General features: G+C 38.5%; 1 protein-coding gene across 3 annotated transcripts in view; it reads right to left on the bottom strand.

The window, feature by feature from the left end:
- Nucleotides 1–21,063, bottom strand: part of DOCK4 (dedicator of cytokinesis 4) — a 431,767-nt gene that overhangs the window by 230,348 nt on the left and 180,356 nt on the right. For all 3 annotated transcript variants that reach the window (XM_059396554.1, XM_059396556.1, XM_059396555.1), the window contains exons 2-5: nt 12,179–12,262; nt 9,679–9,719; nt 7,628–7,683; nt 3,158–3,254 (exon numbers count right to left, since the gene is read on the bottom strand). In XM_059396554.1, the coding sequence (XP_059252537.1) occupies nt 3,158–3,254; nt 7,628–7,683; nt 9,679–9,719; nt 12,179–12,262 (278 nt within the window). The remainder of the gene's footprint in view (nt 1–3,157; nt 3,255–7,627; nt 7,684–9,678; nt 9,720–12,178; nt 12,263–21,063) is intronic.

The raw sequence follows: 21,063 nt of genomic DNA, 5'->3' as shown, positions 1-21,063 counted from the left end.
GGAGGTCATTTTGTGGATCTTGAGAGCTAGATTCCATCTAAGTCATGTGAAACAGTAAGGAAAGATCAAGAAAGACTTGAGGTGGTCAGTGGCCAATGGAAAGGTCCACACGAGTCAAATAAATTACATAAGGAAGATATAAAATAAGTCAAGTCCTATGCAGCAAAATGAAGAGGCAGCTCTGTTGGAAAAGCCATCAGCCCTGCTCTTGGGGACGACGGTGTTTTACAGTTGTGCGGTAGGATGGACTTCATTTTCTAATGATGTCTCCTCTAGTACTTAAGTTGAAGAGAATGCTAAGACGATAAGGAAGCTGGATCCTTCGTAAAAATGAAACCAGCTGGTCAGCGTTCCCTTTAGGGAAGGGACACAGGAACCCTGACATACCGCAGCCCTAACCAGCAAACCAGCCCTCCTCATGGGAAAGTATCGGGTATGTATCAGGTCTGGGCTGACAGCTGGTCATAAAATGGTGAGTCTTGAAAAAGTGGACTGTAAATACTGAAGAGTTATGAAGACTATTTAGAAAATATGAAAAATGCTCTTGGTTTAACATTAAATGAAAAGGGTAGAATATAATATTCAAGCCTTGGAATAAAACAGTATCTGAAAGTTCCTGCAATAAGTGCAAAATGTAGAAAAAAAGCTAATTGTGAGTATTTTAGAGAATGGGAAGTTTCCATTTGCCTCAAAATGAAAACAGCATGGGTTTGGAGGCAGCAGATCTACCTTTCGACTCAGGTTTTACCACTTAGCATGGGACCCTGAATAGGTTATCTCTGCTAAGGACTTGAGAATAAATACAAGTTGGCAGAGCACCAGGGAAGAAAGTTCTAAAATATCCAGCCAAAGGCATGCACAGAAGTACTTAAGTAAAGGATGGCTGCTGAATTTCTCCTAAGATTTTTGTGATTATATTACCGGTATTTTATTAAGTGATATTTTAAAGAACATTATTTAGACTCTTACCAATGATATGAAAAAGAGCAACTAACATTTCTCAAGTATTTACCATGAGCTTTTAAGCTAAATGTTCTACTTATATTAAGTATATCTCATAAAATTCTTACAATTTACAAGATCTTATCCTCATCAAACATTTGCCAGTGGAGAAGCCAGGCACCTTAAAACCACTGGAAAAGAGCAAGGATGAACTTGAATCAAAACACTGGGCTCAAAACACCTGTATAAGGGAAAGAGAACCCGGAAGGCCCAACACAGCCGAGTCGGCCTCATTCTCAAGGTCGAAAATCTGTTCCCTTCAGGTTCAACTTCATATTTGTCCCTAACATAACTGACTACAATGCCAGTATCCAGCGGAACTTTTAAATCATTCTATCTCTGTGTCCATTACTCAGGACATGAGGAGGTGGAAAAGTTACTCCTAGAGCTTACAACACACAGATTTTCAAACCAATCAAGTATGTCCCCAAAATAGATGTTCACAACCTGAAAAGCAGGTAAAAATAGCTAGGTGAGGCAGAATCAAGAGGAAATTCAACTTTGTTCCCCACAAGCTGCCACATAAAAGGCAAAGTGCTGGTGTTCTATCTCCGCTAATGGAGGACGCTTACACTGCCATTCTTTTCATAACTCTTCTGTTGGGTATTTAAGATGCAATGATGTGAACATTTCCAATAGTTTCATTTCCACATATTATATACATTATTTTAAGTGAAATAATACTTGGATTTTATATTCCTCGTAATATAAATTTTTTCAAAAATCTGGAAGGGAGGGGTGCCTGGGTGGCTCAGTGGGTCAACCTCTACCTTCAGCTCAGGTCATGATCTCAGGATCCTGGGATGGAGCCATGCATTGGGCTCTCTCTTCAGCAGAGAGCCTGCTTCCCTTCCTCTCTCTCTGCCTGCCTCTCTGCCTACTTGTGATCTCTGTCAAGTAAATAAATAAAATCTTTAAAAAAAAATCTGGAAGGGAGATCTGCATTTCCTCTGTAACCTCTCAGCACAGATCCCTTGAGTTCAGTTACCTTGACTTTGCATTTACCTCATTCCAGCAAAGCTCAGACCGGCATTTCATCTAAGACTGTTTTGTGGATTTTCGTAATGAGTCCTAAAGCCACCAGCTCCAGGAGGGCGTGGTCAGTTAAATCCAACATCAAAAGGGGTTTTATTTTTAAGATTTTCTTGCCTCAGTGAAATATCCTATTGCATTTTATATGTAACAGACAATGAAAACTGTGCCAATGTCCTTCACTAATTGGGATTTTCTCTTTGACAAGCTGTTTCAAATCGTTTTGTCAGGCTAAGTACACCTTTATATTTTGAACGCACTCCCTTCAAATGATTAAGCTGTTCCATAAATGTCTTTGAAAATAAAAGGAGAAATAGCATTCATCTTCCTCAAAGCTTCACCACCTCCAAATGTGTGCATATTCAGAGACCCAAAGTGAGGGCACTAGATTCACATCAGAATCCCAGCTCAGCCATTTTCCCACTGCGTAGGCCACAGCCAAGAACCTCATTCTGCCTCACGTTCCTTCTTTGTAAGCTGGGGATGTTCTCAGTCATCATTTCCTTGAGTGGGTGTATGGAGTTGATGAGGCATTGCATATGGCGTACCTCCCCATGGTTTGCAACACAGTAAGCTCTCAATAAGTATAATTTGTTGTAACAGGTAAATAAATACATAAAAGCATACTCTCCAGACATTGACCTGACCTCTTTTTTTTTTTTTTTTCAGGAAATATTCCTTTCTCTTGTGTATTTAAAATATTCTGGCTCATTTGGCCTAAGGAGTCTGTCATTTTCCATATATTGAATCATTTATAGAAAATTAGAATAAAATACCACCGATACTCCAATTGCACTGAAAATAAATTTTTCTCCTTGAAAATTAAAAATACTCAGAAAGCCTGACACTAATTATTTCCATGTAAGCCATTCTGATCGATGAGATGCCATAAAAATCATCTTTTACATTCCTGCATCTTGAAAAAAAAACTTAGAGAGCCCATGTTTAGTGGACACATGGATTACAGCAAGATTATGTCTTATTAGGCTCTGTATTTCTGACATCTGGAGGATCCCTAGTGCCTTAAACCAGGTGCTCAACAATTAGTCGATGCTAACTCCTGTTCAAGTTTTTCTTAAAATAATTCTCTATCCAAAAATTATGACACTAAAAAGTTACTTACCACATAGAGCTGTTTCCACATGGTTCCCCAGTCTCTTAATGTTGATGTCATTTCTGTTATAACGGAGTCTTCAGTGGGAATAACCATTTCAAATTGTCTGTGAAATTAAAGAGAAAAACAAAGTCTACATGCAATTATCATAGATAACAATCTTCTTTGAAATCCTCTGAAAGATAAAAGTGGGAAAGGAAACTGTCTATTATTTTGGGTTCTGCAGACTGTAACGAGGATCTGATTAGAGACCCATGCGAGGAATGTTATGTGGGTCATGGCAGAATAATACCAAAAGGTCCAGCCACTTCATCCACATCAAGTTTGAGGAGTGTGGTCAGAAGAAACAGTATCAGAAGACTTCTGCTCCAGCCACAGTGTGACCACTAAAAAACAACTCATTTAACCTCTCAAGCCCAAAAGCCTTCATGTAACATGAGGTCACCAAGTCTGCATAAATTATGAGATAGCTTTTGCTTTTCAAGCACTATGACCATAGGACTCAAAGGGAGTAACAGACTTTTTCAATGATCAGGGTATTATGGCTGCAAACTAACTTAGTGTTAGAAATATCTAGACACCAAGGTACAGATTAAACACTCACTTGATCTTTATTTTTTTTTTAAGATTTTATTTATTTATTTGACAGAGATCACAGGCAGAGAGGCAGGCAGAGGGAGAGAGGGAGGAAGCAGGCTCCCTGCTGAGCAGAGAGCCCCAATGCTGGGCTTGATCCCAGGACCCCGGGATCATGACCTGAGCCAAAGTCAGAGGCTTTAACCCACTGAGCCACCCAGGCGTCCCCACTCACTTGATCTTATCAACACTTTGTTTTCATTATTTGTACATGGGACCATGAAAAATGCTTAGTCTCTTAGTAATGTTATCATGCATCATTGAACTTAAAAGCTTTTGCTATCACAGATGTTCCAATATCCATTGCACAATGTTCCTCTCTCCAATTAGGGTCCTATACCATTCCTGTTTCTTCTCTAAAAGCAAACCACTATACTTGGAAAACATTCACATCAACATCTCCTAGTGTATGCAAGTGGTCCTGATATTGCATGAAGCCATGGACAAAAATAAAATCCAAATTTCCTTTATCTTCCATTTCTGTCTTTGACATAAAACAACCTTTTTTTCCTCATCTCAAATTTGGTTTTTCGAATTCTTTTCAGTGTGTGTGCAGGTTAAAATGCCTAAGTGGCTATATCAGCACAACATCTCAAAAGAACGCTACCAGCTATTTGATAGGACTTATTTTCTTAACATGTATGTATTTTTTCAAGGACAACATCTAACAGGTACAAGGTAACAGCATTTGAGACGCCGAACCAGGTTGTCTAGATGATCAAGGGAAAATTACTTCTTAGCATGAGGCTAATAACTGCTCTGTTCTTTTGTGATGTTATATCCAAAGGGTGTATAATTGTCGTGTGTAAAGCCTTCTTGACAGCAAGTAAGAGAACTAAAACCTTCACCAACAGAGGCTCATTTCCTCATTTCATAGGGCTGCTAAAGTACTTGCTCTGTACTTCCCTTCTTTCTAGGGCTTAAACACAGCTGAAAATGTAAAAGTGGGATTTAAAACTAGGAAAGAAAGTAAACAGTAGTATAGGAACTGCAACACACACAGAACCTTTTATCAAGTCTATGTGTGACATTTTCAAATTGGTAGCGCCTTTATTTTGCTTTTGAAGCAGCCATTGCAATTTACATGATGAATATTTGGAGACAGAGATTATAAAATGATCAGATGTAAGGTCAAGAAGGGAACAATGAATTTCCAGGACAACTCGACGCCCTACTTAACATTTAAAACGTGGCATGACCTCACGCAGCAATTAAACACTACTGAAGTGGCCTCGTTGTTCATAAACCGTAATTTAATTTAAGGACCCCCATCAGCCTGACAATGCTCTGAAGACCCAGGAACCAACAAAAGGGCAGTTCCATCTGTGAGACTTTGATTTGGGATTTGTTCAAACAAAATGTAAATTTTTAAGAAGCCTGACAAAATCACCATTTTTGGTGAGGCAGCTGTTTCCTCTTAATTATATCAAAACCAAAGTCAATGTTCAAACAGTTGTAAGTAGTGGCCCTTGATTACATTTTGTTCAGTTATCCTGAGATATACTTTGCAGCTACTTAATCCTGGTGGGCCATCAGGCTGCTGATCCTAAAATAAGAGATGTTTACATCAAAATCCCAAAGAAGTCCCTCTTTGGGAAAGCAATTATCTGGTAATACGTGTTCTCAAATGTTTTCAGGCTTAAGTTTTCTTCCAGTTAACGGTCCTAGAATCTAGGATCTCAACCAATTCCAATAAATTTTTTTCTTTTTAAGAAAACAAACTTGGGGGCGCCTGGGTGGCTCAGTGGATTAAGCCTCTGCCTTCGGCTTGGGTCATGATCTCAGGGCTGGGTCTCGATCCTGGGATGGAGCACCGAATGGGGCTCTCTGCTCAGCAGGGAGCCTGCTTCCCCCCCTCTCTCTGGCGGCCTCTCCGCCTACTTGTGATCTCTCTCTCTCTCTCTGCCAAATAAATAAATAAAATCTTTGGAAAAAAAAGAAAAGAAAACAAGCTTGGGTTCTACCCCCAACATTCTCCTGCTACTTAATGTTCATGATGCCTTGTGTCACATGGGGAACCGACAACCAAGTCTTAAATTTACACAACTAAAATTTGAGACATCTATAGCCTTATTTAAACTTCCTCAGGCTCAAGGAAGGGGGCCAGACACGTACCAGTTACTGTCTAGGACAAAAATAAATAAATAAAAGAAAGCACTTGTTTTGACAATGACCCACTCCATTCTGCTTTGAGAGGGAGGACTTCCACTGGGTGGAATGATGCTGGACATCGTCTTTGCTAGCATCCTCTATTTCCCTTGCTCTGGGTGTTCCGTTGGGGCTGAGTGGCCCTTTGATCTACAGAGTTCAAGCCGTAGGGTGGGGCTTGGGGCAACGGCAGCAGAGAGAACTGGCTGCATGAGTCTACCTAGCTGGACACCATTAAGGGTCAGGGTAGAGACCCTGGGGTTTCCACACTGTCCAGCCCAGATCACTAGAGCAGAAAGATCAGAACAAAGAGTGAGACTGTGGCTAAAGTATCTTCTATGGTTTCCTCTGGTTCACTTGCAGGGGGCTGGACAGTGTCAGAGTGAGCCTGGTAGGAGAACTCCGAAAGGACTGTTTACTCTCCTTGATTCATTTCTGGTGGGTTACAGCTACACAACCTTCCCAAAGGACACCCATTTATTAAAAAGGGTAGTAGCAGTTGTAATTATTTATATCAGAATTATGATTTTAATCTACTAGTTTAAATAATTACTACTGCTACTGCTAGTAATAGTAATATTGTTTAAAGTAGCATATATGTGTGTGTATGTGTGTGTTTCTGCGTATATGGATACAAAGTATAAGGATCTCCTCCAGTTTTATCTATGTAAGTAACTCTCAGGATATTTATATCATAGACTCTTGTCCACCTGCAGAAGTTATTTCAATGCACTAAGATTAATACTTTACCTTTATAGACAGTGGATATAATAATCATCTACGTAAATAGCATCCCTGGAACTCTTTTGGTAAAATTCAAGTTTGAAGATCTCATTTACTATTATTTAAAATGTGCTTTAGTCATCCAAGTAAACTGCTATTTTTTTCTATTTGAAGTAAAATGTAATTTTTATGGCTGAATCTGCATTGTTTCTTCTGTCATAAAATGACAATCATTCAATGGTCCAGTGAGTATTCCTTGTGGCACTGGCAGCAAATGTTTGGGTCCAAACCCACGGCCTACTGATAATGATTGGTCTGCTCATGATAACCGCTTAACTAAGCAAGTTCTACTGTTTTACACTATGATATTTTATTTGAATGATCTGTTATTCTGACAGCTCCTTCAAGTCCTTTTGCAAATCGACTAGAAAACCTTCTAAAATGTATGAGAGATCTTGGGTGATGAATGAGTTCAATCAAACAATAAACAGAAATGCCATTTCCTAAAATAGAAGAGTGGCTTTATGAAATGGTCACACAAGGATACGGTATGATCCTGAATTAGGAGAAAACAGTCAGACTTGGCTGCTTATAATCAGTGGTGAATCTAGGAAATTCCTGGGGTTTGAAACATGACTCAGCACTCCATGAGTTGGCTGCCATGCTTCTCCATACAGCAGGAAACCAAAAAGAACCAACTCCTTCTGCTTCAGATTAGGCTGATTCCATGATCTGTGGACAATGAGAGACCTGTGATGCCCTAGATTCTTCTCCAGTCCAGCACATCCAGATGGAGAGTATTACATTTTCTCTACCAGCTGCCTTTGTGTAATCCACCTTTATCAAACCACAAAGACAATGGCATGATCTCCTGTAGTTCATTTGTCAAGACAATTACTAAGCCTTTCAAATTCTCAACTAAGCAATGGTTCTGTGAAAATCCTCTCACTATTAATAAAACTCATTTCTTACCCTTTGTTCTTCACACAGGCATTTTTCAAGTGAACGTAGCTGGAAGGAAAGATACCCTGTGGGAGAAAACAGGAGGTTATAGCGCTAGCTGACTGATAACGCAGGAGTGTTTGCACAAGTCAAATGTGTAAAATACAGTCATACAACCTGAAGAGTATCAGGAACAGGGAAAAACAACATCTCTACCGCACTGGATTCATTCCTTTTATTTCCTACTATTCACCAGTTTACAAACTCAGGGATTCTCTAAAATAATTTAAAAAAATTAAATCTCACTCAAAAGTATATTCTTTATAAAACAGAAAATCTTTAAATTTTCAGGAATTCTGCAGAGAAGACATGTTACACAGAATAAGAATTTTTAAAATATTGCATTTTTTTAATATTGTATTAGCTTTTGTTTGTTTTGATAGTTGTTCCTTTTCTTCTCCCTGAAACAATAGACTCATGTCTATTTTAAAATATACACGTTAAAAAAAAAAAAAACATTATGAATTGGGAGACAAATCATATATTATGTGTTATGGAAGATCTTTGATGGAAACACAGCAGCAATTAATCACCAGGCTGCATACCGATGGAACAAAAATTAAACAAAAGACAGCATGCTACCTTAAAGCTTTTTACTGTAGGGAAAAGATAGGACAAGGAAATTGTTCCTTTGTTCTAAATGCGAAGTTGAAAGAAACAACAAAAAAAATTAGCATCAATTTTATTGTCCATTAAATGACAATATCCTCTGAATGATTTTTGATGTATCATCAAATGACAAATTCAATTAAATATTTAGGAAAGCAAATGTCATTTGAATACATTATCACCTCTGCGGATCCAAGGATAACATAAAACTTAATAAGCAAACTCTGTACATACAACAGTAGTAAACAGACACATATGTTAAAAAATACATATTTTTTTCCTTCAAAATTTAACCCAATATGGTAGGATTAACAAACAGAGTAATTATAATTAATAAGAAAGAGTCAGAACTTGAGGTTAGAGGACTGGCAGAAATAATACTTTTTTTCAAAATTATTCCAAATGAATAATTAAGTACTGAAGCTACATTTGCATGTGCCTTGCAGATGTCCAAAAATAACTTTAAATGAGGGCTAAAGTATTTTAAAAAATTAAATTTCTACATTCTTTTGTCCTTCAGGCTCTCCTTTAGAATGACCAAAAATAAATGAAATACAGTTATTAAACATGGCTGAATGATCTAGAAAAAGGTGTGGTTAAGCAGAAAGATAGGCGGAAGAATTTAGATCACTAACATTATATCCCTAGAATAAGCAATGATACAATTTCTTATCTACAATCCTAATAAAGCCAGAATTAAACAAAGAAATGAACATGACATGCAAGAGAATATTGCAGAATGTGGGAAGTTTGGATGAAAGTTGGAGAGATTAGAACAAAGGAGACAGATACAGATAATAAATAGTAAGGACGTGTGTCAAGGTCATAAAGCATACAAATAAAAGATCAAACAAAAATCATACTACTTCCTACTGTAATTCCTGAGGATGTATATGACCATATGAAGGATATGAGTCTGAGTTTTCTGTCTGGAATGGTAAAAACAGGGAGAGCTTTATAATAGGTTTCTCCATGTTTCACATGCCCAAACCCAAAAGGGAATCTTATTAAGCTGCTGAAATCCACGTGTTTCTCCACACCACTCTTTTGCAAATGATATCACAGAAAACTCCAAGATTAAATACCTTTATTCAATTTTTCTTTTGGAATATCTACTTCCCCTGCTTTAATTTTAATTTCACTCTCTCTTAAACAGTTCAAAAAGATTTTGTTTATATACAAAGAGCTTATTAAGGTCTTCTCAGTACAAACTGCAAGGACTACGTAGGATTATCATTTCAGTAGCATCTTAACGATAATCCGAGTTCAAAGGAATTTCCCAAATTATGAAAATCCGTATTGCCATTTGGCATTTCAACTAAGACTCCCAACTGTAATTGCAATTGTAACATGAAGTAAAACAACTTTTTAAAAATCCCGTAATTATGATTATGAGTAGTATTTTTTATTACCTTGACATTTGGGTTTTTTAAGGCAAATCCTCTGTACCACCCTGTGGAGAAATAATCATGGTCATTATTTTGATAAACCATTGTAATATTTTAAAAGAAAAGAAATGACTACAAATAAGTCTGTCCTTTACTGATGGAATTTTACCTTATAAATAAATATTCTGTGTATGAACAAGATGGGAGTTGGACTGGGCTGAAGTGATTACTAGTTTAAGAATCCTATTAATAAACTGTTTAAAAAATTGTAATGGAGATTTATTTGGAAAATAGAAACATGCATAGTGGAAGCACAAGGTTTGGAATCAGAGTATTGGGTTTAAATCCTGGCTTTGCTACTTATCAGATTATTTTATTTTGGGCAAGATAATTTATGTGAGAATCTGTCTCAGGGAACTTCAAGAATCTGCACAAGATTTAATATGTTTCCAATTTCTCTTTGCCCAACTACAAGTATAGGTTGGGCTCAACCAACAGTCATAGGGTAAATTTGCACTTCCTTGAGTCCATCATCTAGGGTTAGGATCAGTCTGATAGCATAAGAAGATGGAAATCAGATATCATCCATCAAAAAAAGTGATGCAGGGGGCACCTGGGTGGCTCAGCGGGTTAAAGCCTCTGCCTTTGTCTCAGGTCATGATCTCAGGGTCCTGGGATCGAGCCCCACATCAGGCTCTCTGCTCAGTAGGGAACCTGCTTCCCTTCCTCTCTCTCTGCCTGCCTTTCTGCCTACTTGTGATCTCTCTCTGTCATATAAATAAATTAAATTAAATTTAATTTAATTTAAAAAAGAAAGAAAAGTGATGGGTACTCTTATCAGCAAAATGTCCTAGCACCTGAGCTCACCCTAACTTTTATTCTATAAAATGCCTATGACTCAACCTCCAAGCAACTCTGAATCAGTATTTTATAGCACTATCCTGAAAGAAGAATGTTATCTTTTTATAGTTTAAAAGAAGTATAAGGTGTATGTGTATGTATATATATATATGAAAATTTATGGTAAATATATACCCCTATAAATGTATTATTTTCAACTTATAGTTTCTTCAAGCATAGAACCATTTTGTTTATTGGTAATAAATTACCATATAACAAATATTTTGTAGTATTAGACTTTCTTGATTAATTGAATTTTTAAAAATAAATATTTGAACTTTGTATTAATATTAAAAACTTATATAAAATATTATGTAAAAATTTATATAAATATTCAATACAAATATTTAAACATTTTTTGTTCCTTATAAGATATATTATAAAATGCCATGCCTAACAGCTTTTAAATCAGTTTGAAGAAAGCAAAATGAACTGAGCAGAAACTATCTATCTCAGGATTAAGGAGATCCCTTAAAATATCCAAGAAATATATCCATTCTTAAATAATCATTTTAACAGAAACCAAAACTTTTTGAGAACTGCAAAAGTCTCATAGAGAGGTCTTTGTCAACTGTTTTTAGGTTACAAAACTGCTTCCATTAGCTATGGAGTCCATTTTCATGCACCTATTCAAAACAGATTTTATATTTATCTGTATACAAAGTAAAAACAGACAAAATGGATCTGACAATAACATGGAAGACCTGATTATATCTTTAAAGATATCATTCACAGTACACAGAATAAATGTTCATGTATCACCACCATTTAATGTAAGATTTTTAAGTAAATCTGACAGTTCGGTTTGGAGGAACACAGTTTAATGAATCTTGACATGACAGAATGTTATCATATTATAAGTTCCTATTAAGAATAACATTTCAGGAGGAAAATGTGTAGTTTTGGTTATACTTATAGGGCTTTAAAATGTGGTCATCTCATTAACGAGAAAAAAAATAGTCATTTCAACTGGGATCTTTGCGAGTAGGAGAGCTTAAGGATGTTTCATGGAATACGATTGGAAACACTTGACGACATATTAAGTATCTTGATTTAATCAGTTACATGTTGCATAAACTAATAACCATAAAGTTCTTGCAATATATTCCACAAACATTTCAAATGCACTGAACAACTTTAGTTCAAGTTTCAGGGTGGCAGGAAAGAAGACAGCAGGACTAAAGTAGAGCTGGCCTTGGCAGAAGTCCTCCCCAAGGTATCTGATTACCTAAACTTGGAGAAGCCATTTCTGCTCTGGACCTCTGTTTCTTCCAGTCCTGGGGGACCTACTAGACCCTTGAGATTCTGAGAAAGGTCTTCTAGTTTGGCAAGGAGTCATGAACTCCCACAAATACAGTAGCCTCAAATGTTTTCTATGGTGGGATCTAGTGAATATAAGGAAATAATGTCAGGAAAAATGTATCAGCTTAAAGACAGCAAATGATGCTCTTCCATAAGCCAAACACTGAAGATGCAAGAAATAAGCTTTGTCAAAAATGGCTCACTGTGACCACTGGAAAAATCCTAAAAATCAACAGAAGGAAAGAATTTGCAAGCATTATGAACTGTCCAATGGTGAGGAGGTTGGTCATACAACCTCAAGCAATCTCATTAGCCCACTTACCATCACACTTCTCCAGGATCTGAACTGTATCTCCAATTTCCAATGACAGGCCATAGGGTACAGTTCCTCGAAAACTGGCAATAACTGTAAGAGATGTTATAGAATATATGAAGATAAAATCATATAGGTTATAGCCAATTATACTGCTCACTATTATATGTCACTGACTAGGAAAAATGATGTGAAGAGGAAGTACACTTTGAGAGCTAAAACCTGCTGTCATACTTAAATTTTATATATTTTTGAAGAGCGTCAATCTTAAAGTTTACATACTTTGCCAACTTCTGGGTGAAGTAAGTGTTACAAATATAAATTTTAAAGATACGGAATTTACTAAAAACAATACAAAATATCAAGAGTATCACTCAATAACCTATGTGACAAGATTATTTCCTCACAAGATCTGTGTCATTCTTGCTTACTGCTATATTCACTCTTCATCCAGACAGCCTGCCCACAGTTGTTACTCAGTACATATGTACTCACTAACAAATGAGGAATACATATCCTACTTGCTGTTCAGCTTGGTTTAGACTTTCTATTATGTTGCTTGAAGGAGATTTCTCTTTCCTAGACTATAAGCTCCTAAAGAGAAGAGACTGCATCTATTTACTTGCTAACATGGCCCCAGGGCTTAGCCAAGTATGTGGCATAAAAGCAATCTTCTTGTAGTAATCAATAGTAACACTGTATTTAGTCATGACTAGACTCCTCTCCTAGGATTAAACACACAGCCACCATGACAATTCCCATATGCCTTAACTCCTGAAATAGGGCGTGGGTGTCCAGAGGTGTGGGTAGGATGTCACTAGCCTTACCTAGTGGTTAAAGACTGACTAGTTTCTGAAACATTTCACAGGGCGGGGCAGGACTAGGATGTTAATATCAGATGAAGTGTGTGTAGGTTAGTCACCTCTGGGTACCTAGACGAGTTACAGAATCATGAAGCACAATGATTCTTCCCAGGAGAGTAATGTTTGAGTCAAAAAGGAGACAAGTATGGAGAAATAACAAAAATGCACCTCAATACATGAAAAAAAGAAAAGACATCTCCGGATCAATACAGCGTACAGTAATCAACTTTCAATTCACATTAAAAAAAATTTTAAAAAGATAGTAAATGCTTTGATTTTTAAAAGATCAAAATTTTGAAAGTGAATTTTATAATTCTGTCTGAGAGAGTGAGGTTTAGATACAACCCCAATCCCCAAAATAAATTAGTGCTACTGTTATGAATGTATTTTAAAAGCTTGAAGAAACGCATGAATCTGTCAAAAATCAGGACATGCCGATAAGTAATGGGCTTTTAGAGAGGTCTGAAGCCCTTTGATCATCTCAAAACAAAATTAGCAGTTGAGATCAAAACACAGGACAAAATACAGTACATGAGATGGATGAAAATAACTGCAGAGTAACCAAGTTAGAACATTTTAGATAAGCACTAATTTGTGATGTCACTCTCTAACTATAACCATAAATACCATATGACCTCATATTGATGGGCTAGATGATGTTTGCTCAAAAATAATCCAGGGTCTGTGTATCTTGATGGATTATCTCAATTAACTTCCAGAGACCTCTTCTTATAAGAGATTAGAACTGAACAGATAGTAGACTGATAACAATTTAAAAGACTTCAGAGCAAGCTTGTACCCAGAACTGCCTTTCTGTATTGATGAAGTCACCTTGACCGCTCACAAGCCTCGTGGTTCCACACTGCTCCTCTTCGAGATCTAAATGCATGGACTTCCCAGCACAGCTTTCTCTATAGCTCTGACCACTCATAAATGTCCTTGTAACTCCCAAGGCTGCATTTCTCTCCTGGTCCTCATCACCTCCTTGAAGAGTTAGTACCATTCATGGACTTCATTTCCTCCTCCTCCCTGCATGCTTCAGCCCACTCAACCCAGCCTTCCTTCTGCTCTGAAACCACTCTAGGGAAGTCACCATCCCCTCACTGTGACCATAAACATATCACTTTCAGGAGTCTCTCTTCTATTGAACTGTGTCTCTCACACTCCCCAGACTTCTTCTGTAGACATTCTTTTATTAGCCCTCTTCATGTCATCCAGCATTCTGTGCTATAAAACAAAGGAGGCAGACAAGGTGTCCTCTGCTCAGTCATACCCCAAATCACAGCAAGCTCTTTCTTACAGGCCTCAGTGCCTTTATACATATTATTCCCTTTTGGGGGTTGCCAATCCCACTGCTTATACACTGCGAACTACGAGTAGTCTTAGTTTAAGTTCTAGCTCCAAGATTAACTCTTTTGGTTTCCTGATGCCATCCTTTTCCTCTTCTCATCTTCGCTTCAAGTGGAATCAATGACTCTCTCACCTGTGCTCCAAGAATACTCTGATCGCAACTTAAATAAGGTAAGGCACCATATAATATTACACCACTCTATTCATCTGTGTCTACTTGAGAACATGAACTATTTCTTTCTTTTTTTTTTTAAGATTTTATTTATTTATTTGACAGACAGAAATCACAGGGCTTGATCCCAGGACCCTGGGATCATGACCTGAGCCGAAGGCAGAGGCTTTAACCCACTGAGCCACCCACGTGCCCTGAGAACAGGAACTATTTCTAATCCACTTTCAAGACCCAGTATATACGAGTATCTGAGTACAGGAACAGAGAATGAACACACACATGGAATAAATAAAGCCACTTAAAAATGGCACCCAGGTTTTGGAGATTCACAGAATATTAGCATCACCTCCTATAGCTGACAACACCTAAAAGTAGATATTAAACTGCAGATCACATAACAGAGTGGCACTTTTTCAAGATATGGTTCAGGCATGACTTTGAACTTTACCCTCTAAAATGGCAAGCCATTGTCAATCTTCAAGTTATACAAATAACTCCACCTTGTAGAGAAGTAAACTTGTCAATGGATGGATGATCACTATATTATTTATGCTTCAGGTTATAAAAGAGAAAGTTGAAAGGGAACGGCCGTTCTTTTTTTTTTTTAAGATTTATTTATTTATTTATTTGACAGAGAGAGAGAGAGAGAGAGATCACAGTAGACAGAGAGGCAGGCAGAGAGAGAGAGAGAGAGGGAAACAGGGTCCCCGCTGAGCAGTGAGCCCGATGCGGGACTCGATCCCAGGACCCTGAGATCACGACCCGAGCCGAAGGCAGCGGCCCAACCCACTGAGCCACCCAGGTGCCCCGGGAACGGCCGTTCTGAGCAAAGAAGCAAAAGATTTCAAAAAAGGAAGGGCCCATTTATATTAGTGGTCGTGTGTGATGTATCATAAATCAGGCAAACTTGTTTAGCAAAGCAAAGATTCACAAGATAACACAGGCTTTCACAAAACCTCAATTTGCATTTCCACCAAATATACTATGTGTTATTTTTAGATTCCATTGTGGATACAACTTTCCAACAAAATCCCTTTAAGTTTCTTTAGGCATTTTTGCATGAAACCAGTCTTTTTAACACTTTGTCCCCTGTTATTCTAAAGAAGCTATGTCTTTATACAAAAGTCCTCAGTGTATACTTTCCAGGGGCATATCCCCCCCCCAGTAATACTGGGTCTACTGAACATGACCACACACTGGCTTGATCCCTTGATTCCCTTTAGTTTTCGTATAAACTGAACAACTTTAGTAACTACAGAAAAGATCACAGAGAATGAACTCTTCACAGAACTGAAAATGTAAAGGTCCAATACTATTGTTTCAGTCATGAGACTTGAGAGTATAATTTTAAATAGCACATACAAACTACCATATGGTATTAGGTTCATTACTGTCCACATGCTATTACATAAAAAAAAAAATTTTGGATTAACAAACATACATATAAACTGAAGTTATAACCAGGTCTTTTAAAAATATCTATGTAAAATCAAAGTGTTAAATGTAGAACATAATCATCTTGAAAATCATACCATAAACTGCTGCATATAATCACTCCTATTATTCCTTTATAAAATATTAATAATCTGTTTAGTACCTATTGACAATTTATCTGAAATTTAACGGCTGTGAGAAACATCCTCATATAGACTTGGAAATATTTTCTATGAAGAAGATAAAAAACACAACCGTTCTATGAAGTAGGGACTCATACCTTAGTTTCAGTGATACTGTTTGTTCATGCAAGCAACAAATTCACATTTTAAAACTTTGAAGCAGAAATGTCTGTTCATGTCCTCTGCCGATTTCTTGATTGGATTATTTGTTCTTTGGGTGTTGAGTTTGCTAAGTTCTTTATAGATTCTGGACACTAGTCCTTTATCTGATATGTCGTTTGCAAATATCTTCTCCCATTCTGTCAGTTGTCTTTTGATTTTGTTAACTGTTTCCTTTGCTGTGCAAAAGCTTTTGATCTTGATGAAATCCCAATATTGGGTATTTACCCTAAAGATACAAACGTAGTGATCCAAAGGGGCATGTGCACCCGAATGTTTATAGCAGCAATGTCCACAATAGCCAAACTATGGAAAGAACCTAGATGTCCATCAACAGATGAATGGATCAAGAAGATGTGGTATATATACACAATGGAATACTATGCAGCCATCAAAAGAAATGAAATCTTGCCATTTGCGACAACATGGATGGAACTAGAGCGTATCATGCTTAGCGAAATAAGTCAAGCAGAGAAAGACAACTATCATATGATCTTCCTGATATGAGGAAGTGGTGATGCAACATGGGGGCTTAAGTGGGTAGAAGAAGAATCAATGAAACAAGATGGAATTGGGAGGGAGACAAACCATAAGTGACTCTTAATCTCACAAAACAAACTGAGGATTGCTGGGGGGAGGGGGCTTGGGAGAAGGGGGTGGGATTATGGACATTGGGGAGGGTATGTGATTTGGTGAGTGCTGTGAAGTGTGTAAACCTGGTGATTCACAGACCTGTACCCCTGGGGATAAAAATATATGTTTATAAAAAATAAAAAATTAAAAAAAAAAACTTTTAAGCATTACAGAGAAACTCAATCACAGAGTTCTAGGACTTTTAAAAGCAAAAATAGAAAAAATGATTTTAAAAAACTACTCTAAGTCAATCACGTAGCTCTACAACACAGACAATAACAAGTTCATCATCATTGTCAAAGTAATATTTATTTGATTCTGCGCACCACAATTCAAGCCTGGCAAAGGCTGCCCCTTGCCCTTTGTGGGCTGACAATCTAAGATGAATGGAACATAATGTAAAAAAATAAAATAAAATAATGGAAATGCTTTGTCCCTTGTGACACAAAGGAAGGAAAATCATCTCTCAAAGTGAGAGTTTGGGCTTCATCTTTTTAATAATAGGATCTCCAACTCATGAACAGGTCATGGTCTGAAAGGTCACTCGGGAGCTGACTATTTACAACAGAGACCATGGTGCTATTGTTCTCAAATTCTGAGACTAGCCCACAGAATCTATTTAATACAAAAATGAAACTGCTGGTTTTCGCCACAAAAAAATGTGCTATGACTGCACCAGAAACCAAATGAGCATGTTGATGGGAGCAGTTGTAAAATCCAGAGGCACCGCAGTAATGGAAGACAATGAGGAAGCAGGTGTGGACCACGGAGGCACGCTAAAGAAACGCTTCCTCACAGCATATTTAAAACTGGTTCTTGCCTGTGTCCACATTCACTTCACATTGTACATTCAGCTCTGGCTTGTCACGGATGTATCTACATTTCGGTTTATCAGTTTTGAGTGTCATTGGTAGGAGGGGCAGCACAAATGGAAAAGTGGAGAAGGAAGTAGGATTTCTGAAGGACCTCCATAAGAGCTGGGAGAAACCTAAAAAGGGAAAGGAAATTAATGAGAAATTCTTTCCAGGGACTTTATTTCATGAAATGGTGAACTGGGAAAGGAGATAAGGGGTCACCTCCTCTGCACATGTACAAAATCCTCCTATAGGCAAAGATATAATATGGTGGGGAAAACCAAGATACTAGTCTAATCAAAGACTCTTCTTTCTTTACAGCTGTCTGGAATAGGGCTTGAGAGCAGACAGAAGTCACTTGGAGATTTCTACTGGTACTATCACTAGTATAGGACAGAACTGTCTTTCCCCAGGTACTTTTTTCTCTTTGCCTTTCACAAGTTAGGAGCCAAGCGGTCATTCCTAACCTCAAGGGACTCCAGGCTGGCTATCAGTATGACAGCAGGACTGTGGGAGCAGATGGCCCAGAAAGACTAGAGAAAAAATTCAGATGAAATGTGGGAGGGGGATGCCTGGGTGGCTCAGTCACTTAAGCATTTGCCTTTGGCTCAGGTCATGATCCCAGGGTCCTGGGATGGAGCCAGGTGTCAGCATCCCCGCTCAGCAGGGGAGTCTGCTTCTCCCTCTTCTCTGCCCCCTCCCCCACTCTCTCTCTCAAGTAAGTAAATAAAAAGGAAAGGGGAAGGCAGGGAGGAGAGAGGAGGGAGAAAAGAGAAAAGAAATGCGGCGAGGGTGGAGATGGAAGGGTAGCTCCAGAATATTGCTTTGATGCTGAAAATGAGCTAAGAAAATGAAAGAAATGCTGTGCTCCTCCTTCTCATCCTCAGACTTGCTGTGAGCTTGGGATCTGGCTCTGTTCAGGAACCGGCCCGTGCCCCCAGGCCTCATACACCTTGCAGGCACACCCGAGAGGCACAAGTGTGGGCAGACTTATAAGCAGGATTCCATTCCTACGCCAGCGTCACCGTGGTCAGACGTGAGACATGTCACATGACTCCCTTCTGACTTGAGTGACTAGAAATCCAAAGCGCACGGAGTAAAATCCATTCGCTTCCGACACTTCCCACAGATCACCTGAAAATGGATTGGTGTCCTTGGCTGTGAAGAGGATAGTTCTCCCGGGGATTGCAGAACTTCCTTCTGCTTGAACCACTCCCATTTGGACTCGAGGTAAACGTCAAGTCTGGTGGTGGCTGCTGCAACACCAACATCCTTCTTCAGAAATGCATGACCTATTCTCCCAGCTGCTGAGAGCATTAGGGCAGGCCGTCCTTGGCTGCCAGCCCCCTTCTGGAATTGTCTCTGCTAAAGAAAGCTGCTTGGCTCAAGGTCATGGCCTCCTCCCAGGGTGGCCTGCATCTGGTGACAGACCGAATGGGAGAGAGAAGACGAGATCTTGCTGCTACCAACTCGGTACAACTGTGAAGGGTCACTCTAGCTCAAGGGACCAAGGCTGTCACTGGGCTGGCCTCACAGGTCAACTTCTCCCTCTGCCCTGTCCTGCTTCCTTCCACTCTCTTCCACTCCCCTCCATGAGTGTGAACTTCAAGAACACTCCTTGGTAAACACCCCACAAGCTAATCTGCGGCTCAGAGTGGGCTTCCTGGAGTCCAACCTGCTACCGGCTTTACAGCTTTACCCATTCACAATTTCTTCTTTGCAAAATGTATTTTCAAGGGAGAAGGAAAGGAATCTTATTGCATTACTTCAATGTGTTAAGGGTTTTGCTAAATTCTTTAGCAAAATTTTTTATTTCTAATCTTCTATGATGTAGGTGTTTCTTTTCTTTTCTTTAGATTTTTATTTATTTATTTGACACAGAGAGAGAGCACAAGCAGGGGGAGGTGCAGGCAGAAGGAGGAGGAGAACCAGGCTCCCCACTGAGCAAGGATCCCAAGCAGGACTCCCAGGACCCTGAGATCATGACCTAAGCTGAAGGCAGATGCTTAACCGACTGAGCCATCCAGGCACCCAATGGAGGTGTTTCTATTCCCATTTGAGAGACAGTGAAAAAGGAAGAGGAGAAAGGCAACCAAGGAAATAAATCAGTGATATCAGGAGGGAATTACTCCACCTTAAAATTTGAAGATACTGTCGCTGTAGCAGTAAACAAACCGGTTTTATTCTCCGGAGTCACAGACATATTCTTCACCTTGGTTTTAATGCTACAAATGCAAAGGCATTTGCCTAAGTGGCTACAAGTATAACTGAAGGTCAAACAATAAAACTCAGAACTAATTATTCATCCGCCTATCAGTACTTTTAAAAAACAACTTAAGATGATAGAAAAGGTTATGGTTTTGGCTAAGTGCCAGCCAAGAGGAGGGAAGAGACAGAGTTTAAACAATTATCTCAAAAGCATCCCAGCACTTAGCAAAGGGAAATGAAGTTAAAGAAAGCTGGAGGCCTGGGGCGTAGCTCCACTGCTTATGAACCATGTGGTCCTGGGTCCTTCCATTTGCCATCCTGGGATGACATCACCTACCTGACCTTGCTACAGAGATATCACGAGGACACAAAAATGTATGAAAATGGGATTTGTAAGCCTACAAAAATGTAAGGAAATATGGGATAGTATATTTTCATCAGCATTGCTAACCAGAAACTTGGAGGCTGGACCTGAGTCTGTCCTAGGCAAAAATACATTCACAACAGTAAGTCAAAAACTCATTCTGTTATTACAGCTTCTTGGAAATCATTATTAACCAGTTAAACTTAGAAAGATTCAGGCTTAGCCAGTCGAGGGAGATAAAAAGGCTGATAAAACAGGAAATCTTTGGCTAAGAGACTGGTATGGAAAGTAAGAGAGCAAAGAGGGATTTTCCTAAAATGTAGACATAGGACAGGAAGGAAATTTCACTCCAGACATTCACTCTGCCTCAACAGCACTTGTCTGAGGGGTAACTGCATCAGGAAGGAAAAATAACAAGATGGGCTTCATGTCACAGAGTGGAATGAAGTAACAGGAAATAATCAGTGCTTTCCCCAATATCCAAATGAAGAATATTCACTATGAAGCAAAATGCCATTTTCCAAGGAAACATATTAAATCTACCAGCAAATATGTGGTGTATATACATAAATAGATGATATATATAGGATGTATAAATGCATATAATATATACATATATACGTGTGTATATATATCACATATTATATACACCTATATATAATGTGGGTTTTTTCC

The sequence above is a fragment of the Mustela nigripes genome, chromosome 4, assembly GCF_022355385.1.
Source record: "Mustela nigripes isolate SB6536 chromosome 4, MUSNIG.SB6536, whole genome shotgun sequence".
Lineage (NCBI taxonomy): Eukaryota > Metazoa > Chordata > Mammalia > Carnivora > Mustelidae > Mustela > Mustela nigripes.
The sequence above is the reverse complement of the archived record's forward strand: the minus strand, read 5'-3'. Positions and strand labels throughout refer to the sequence as shown.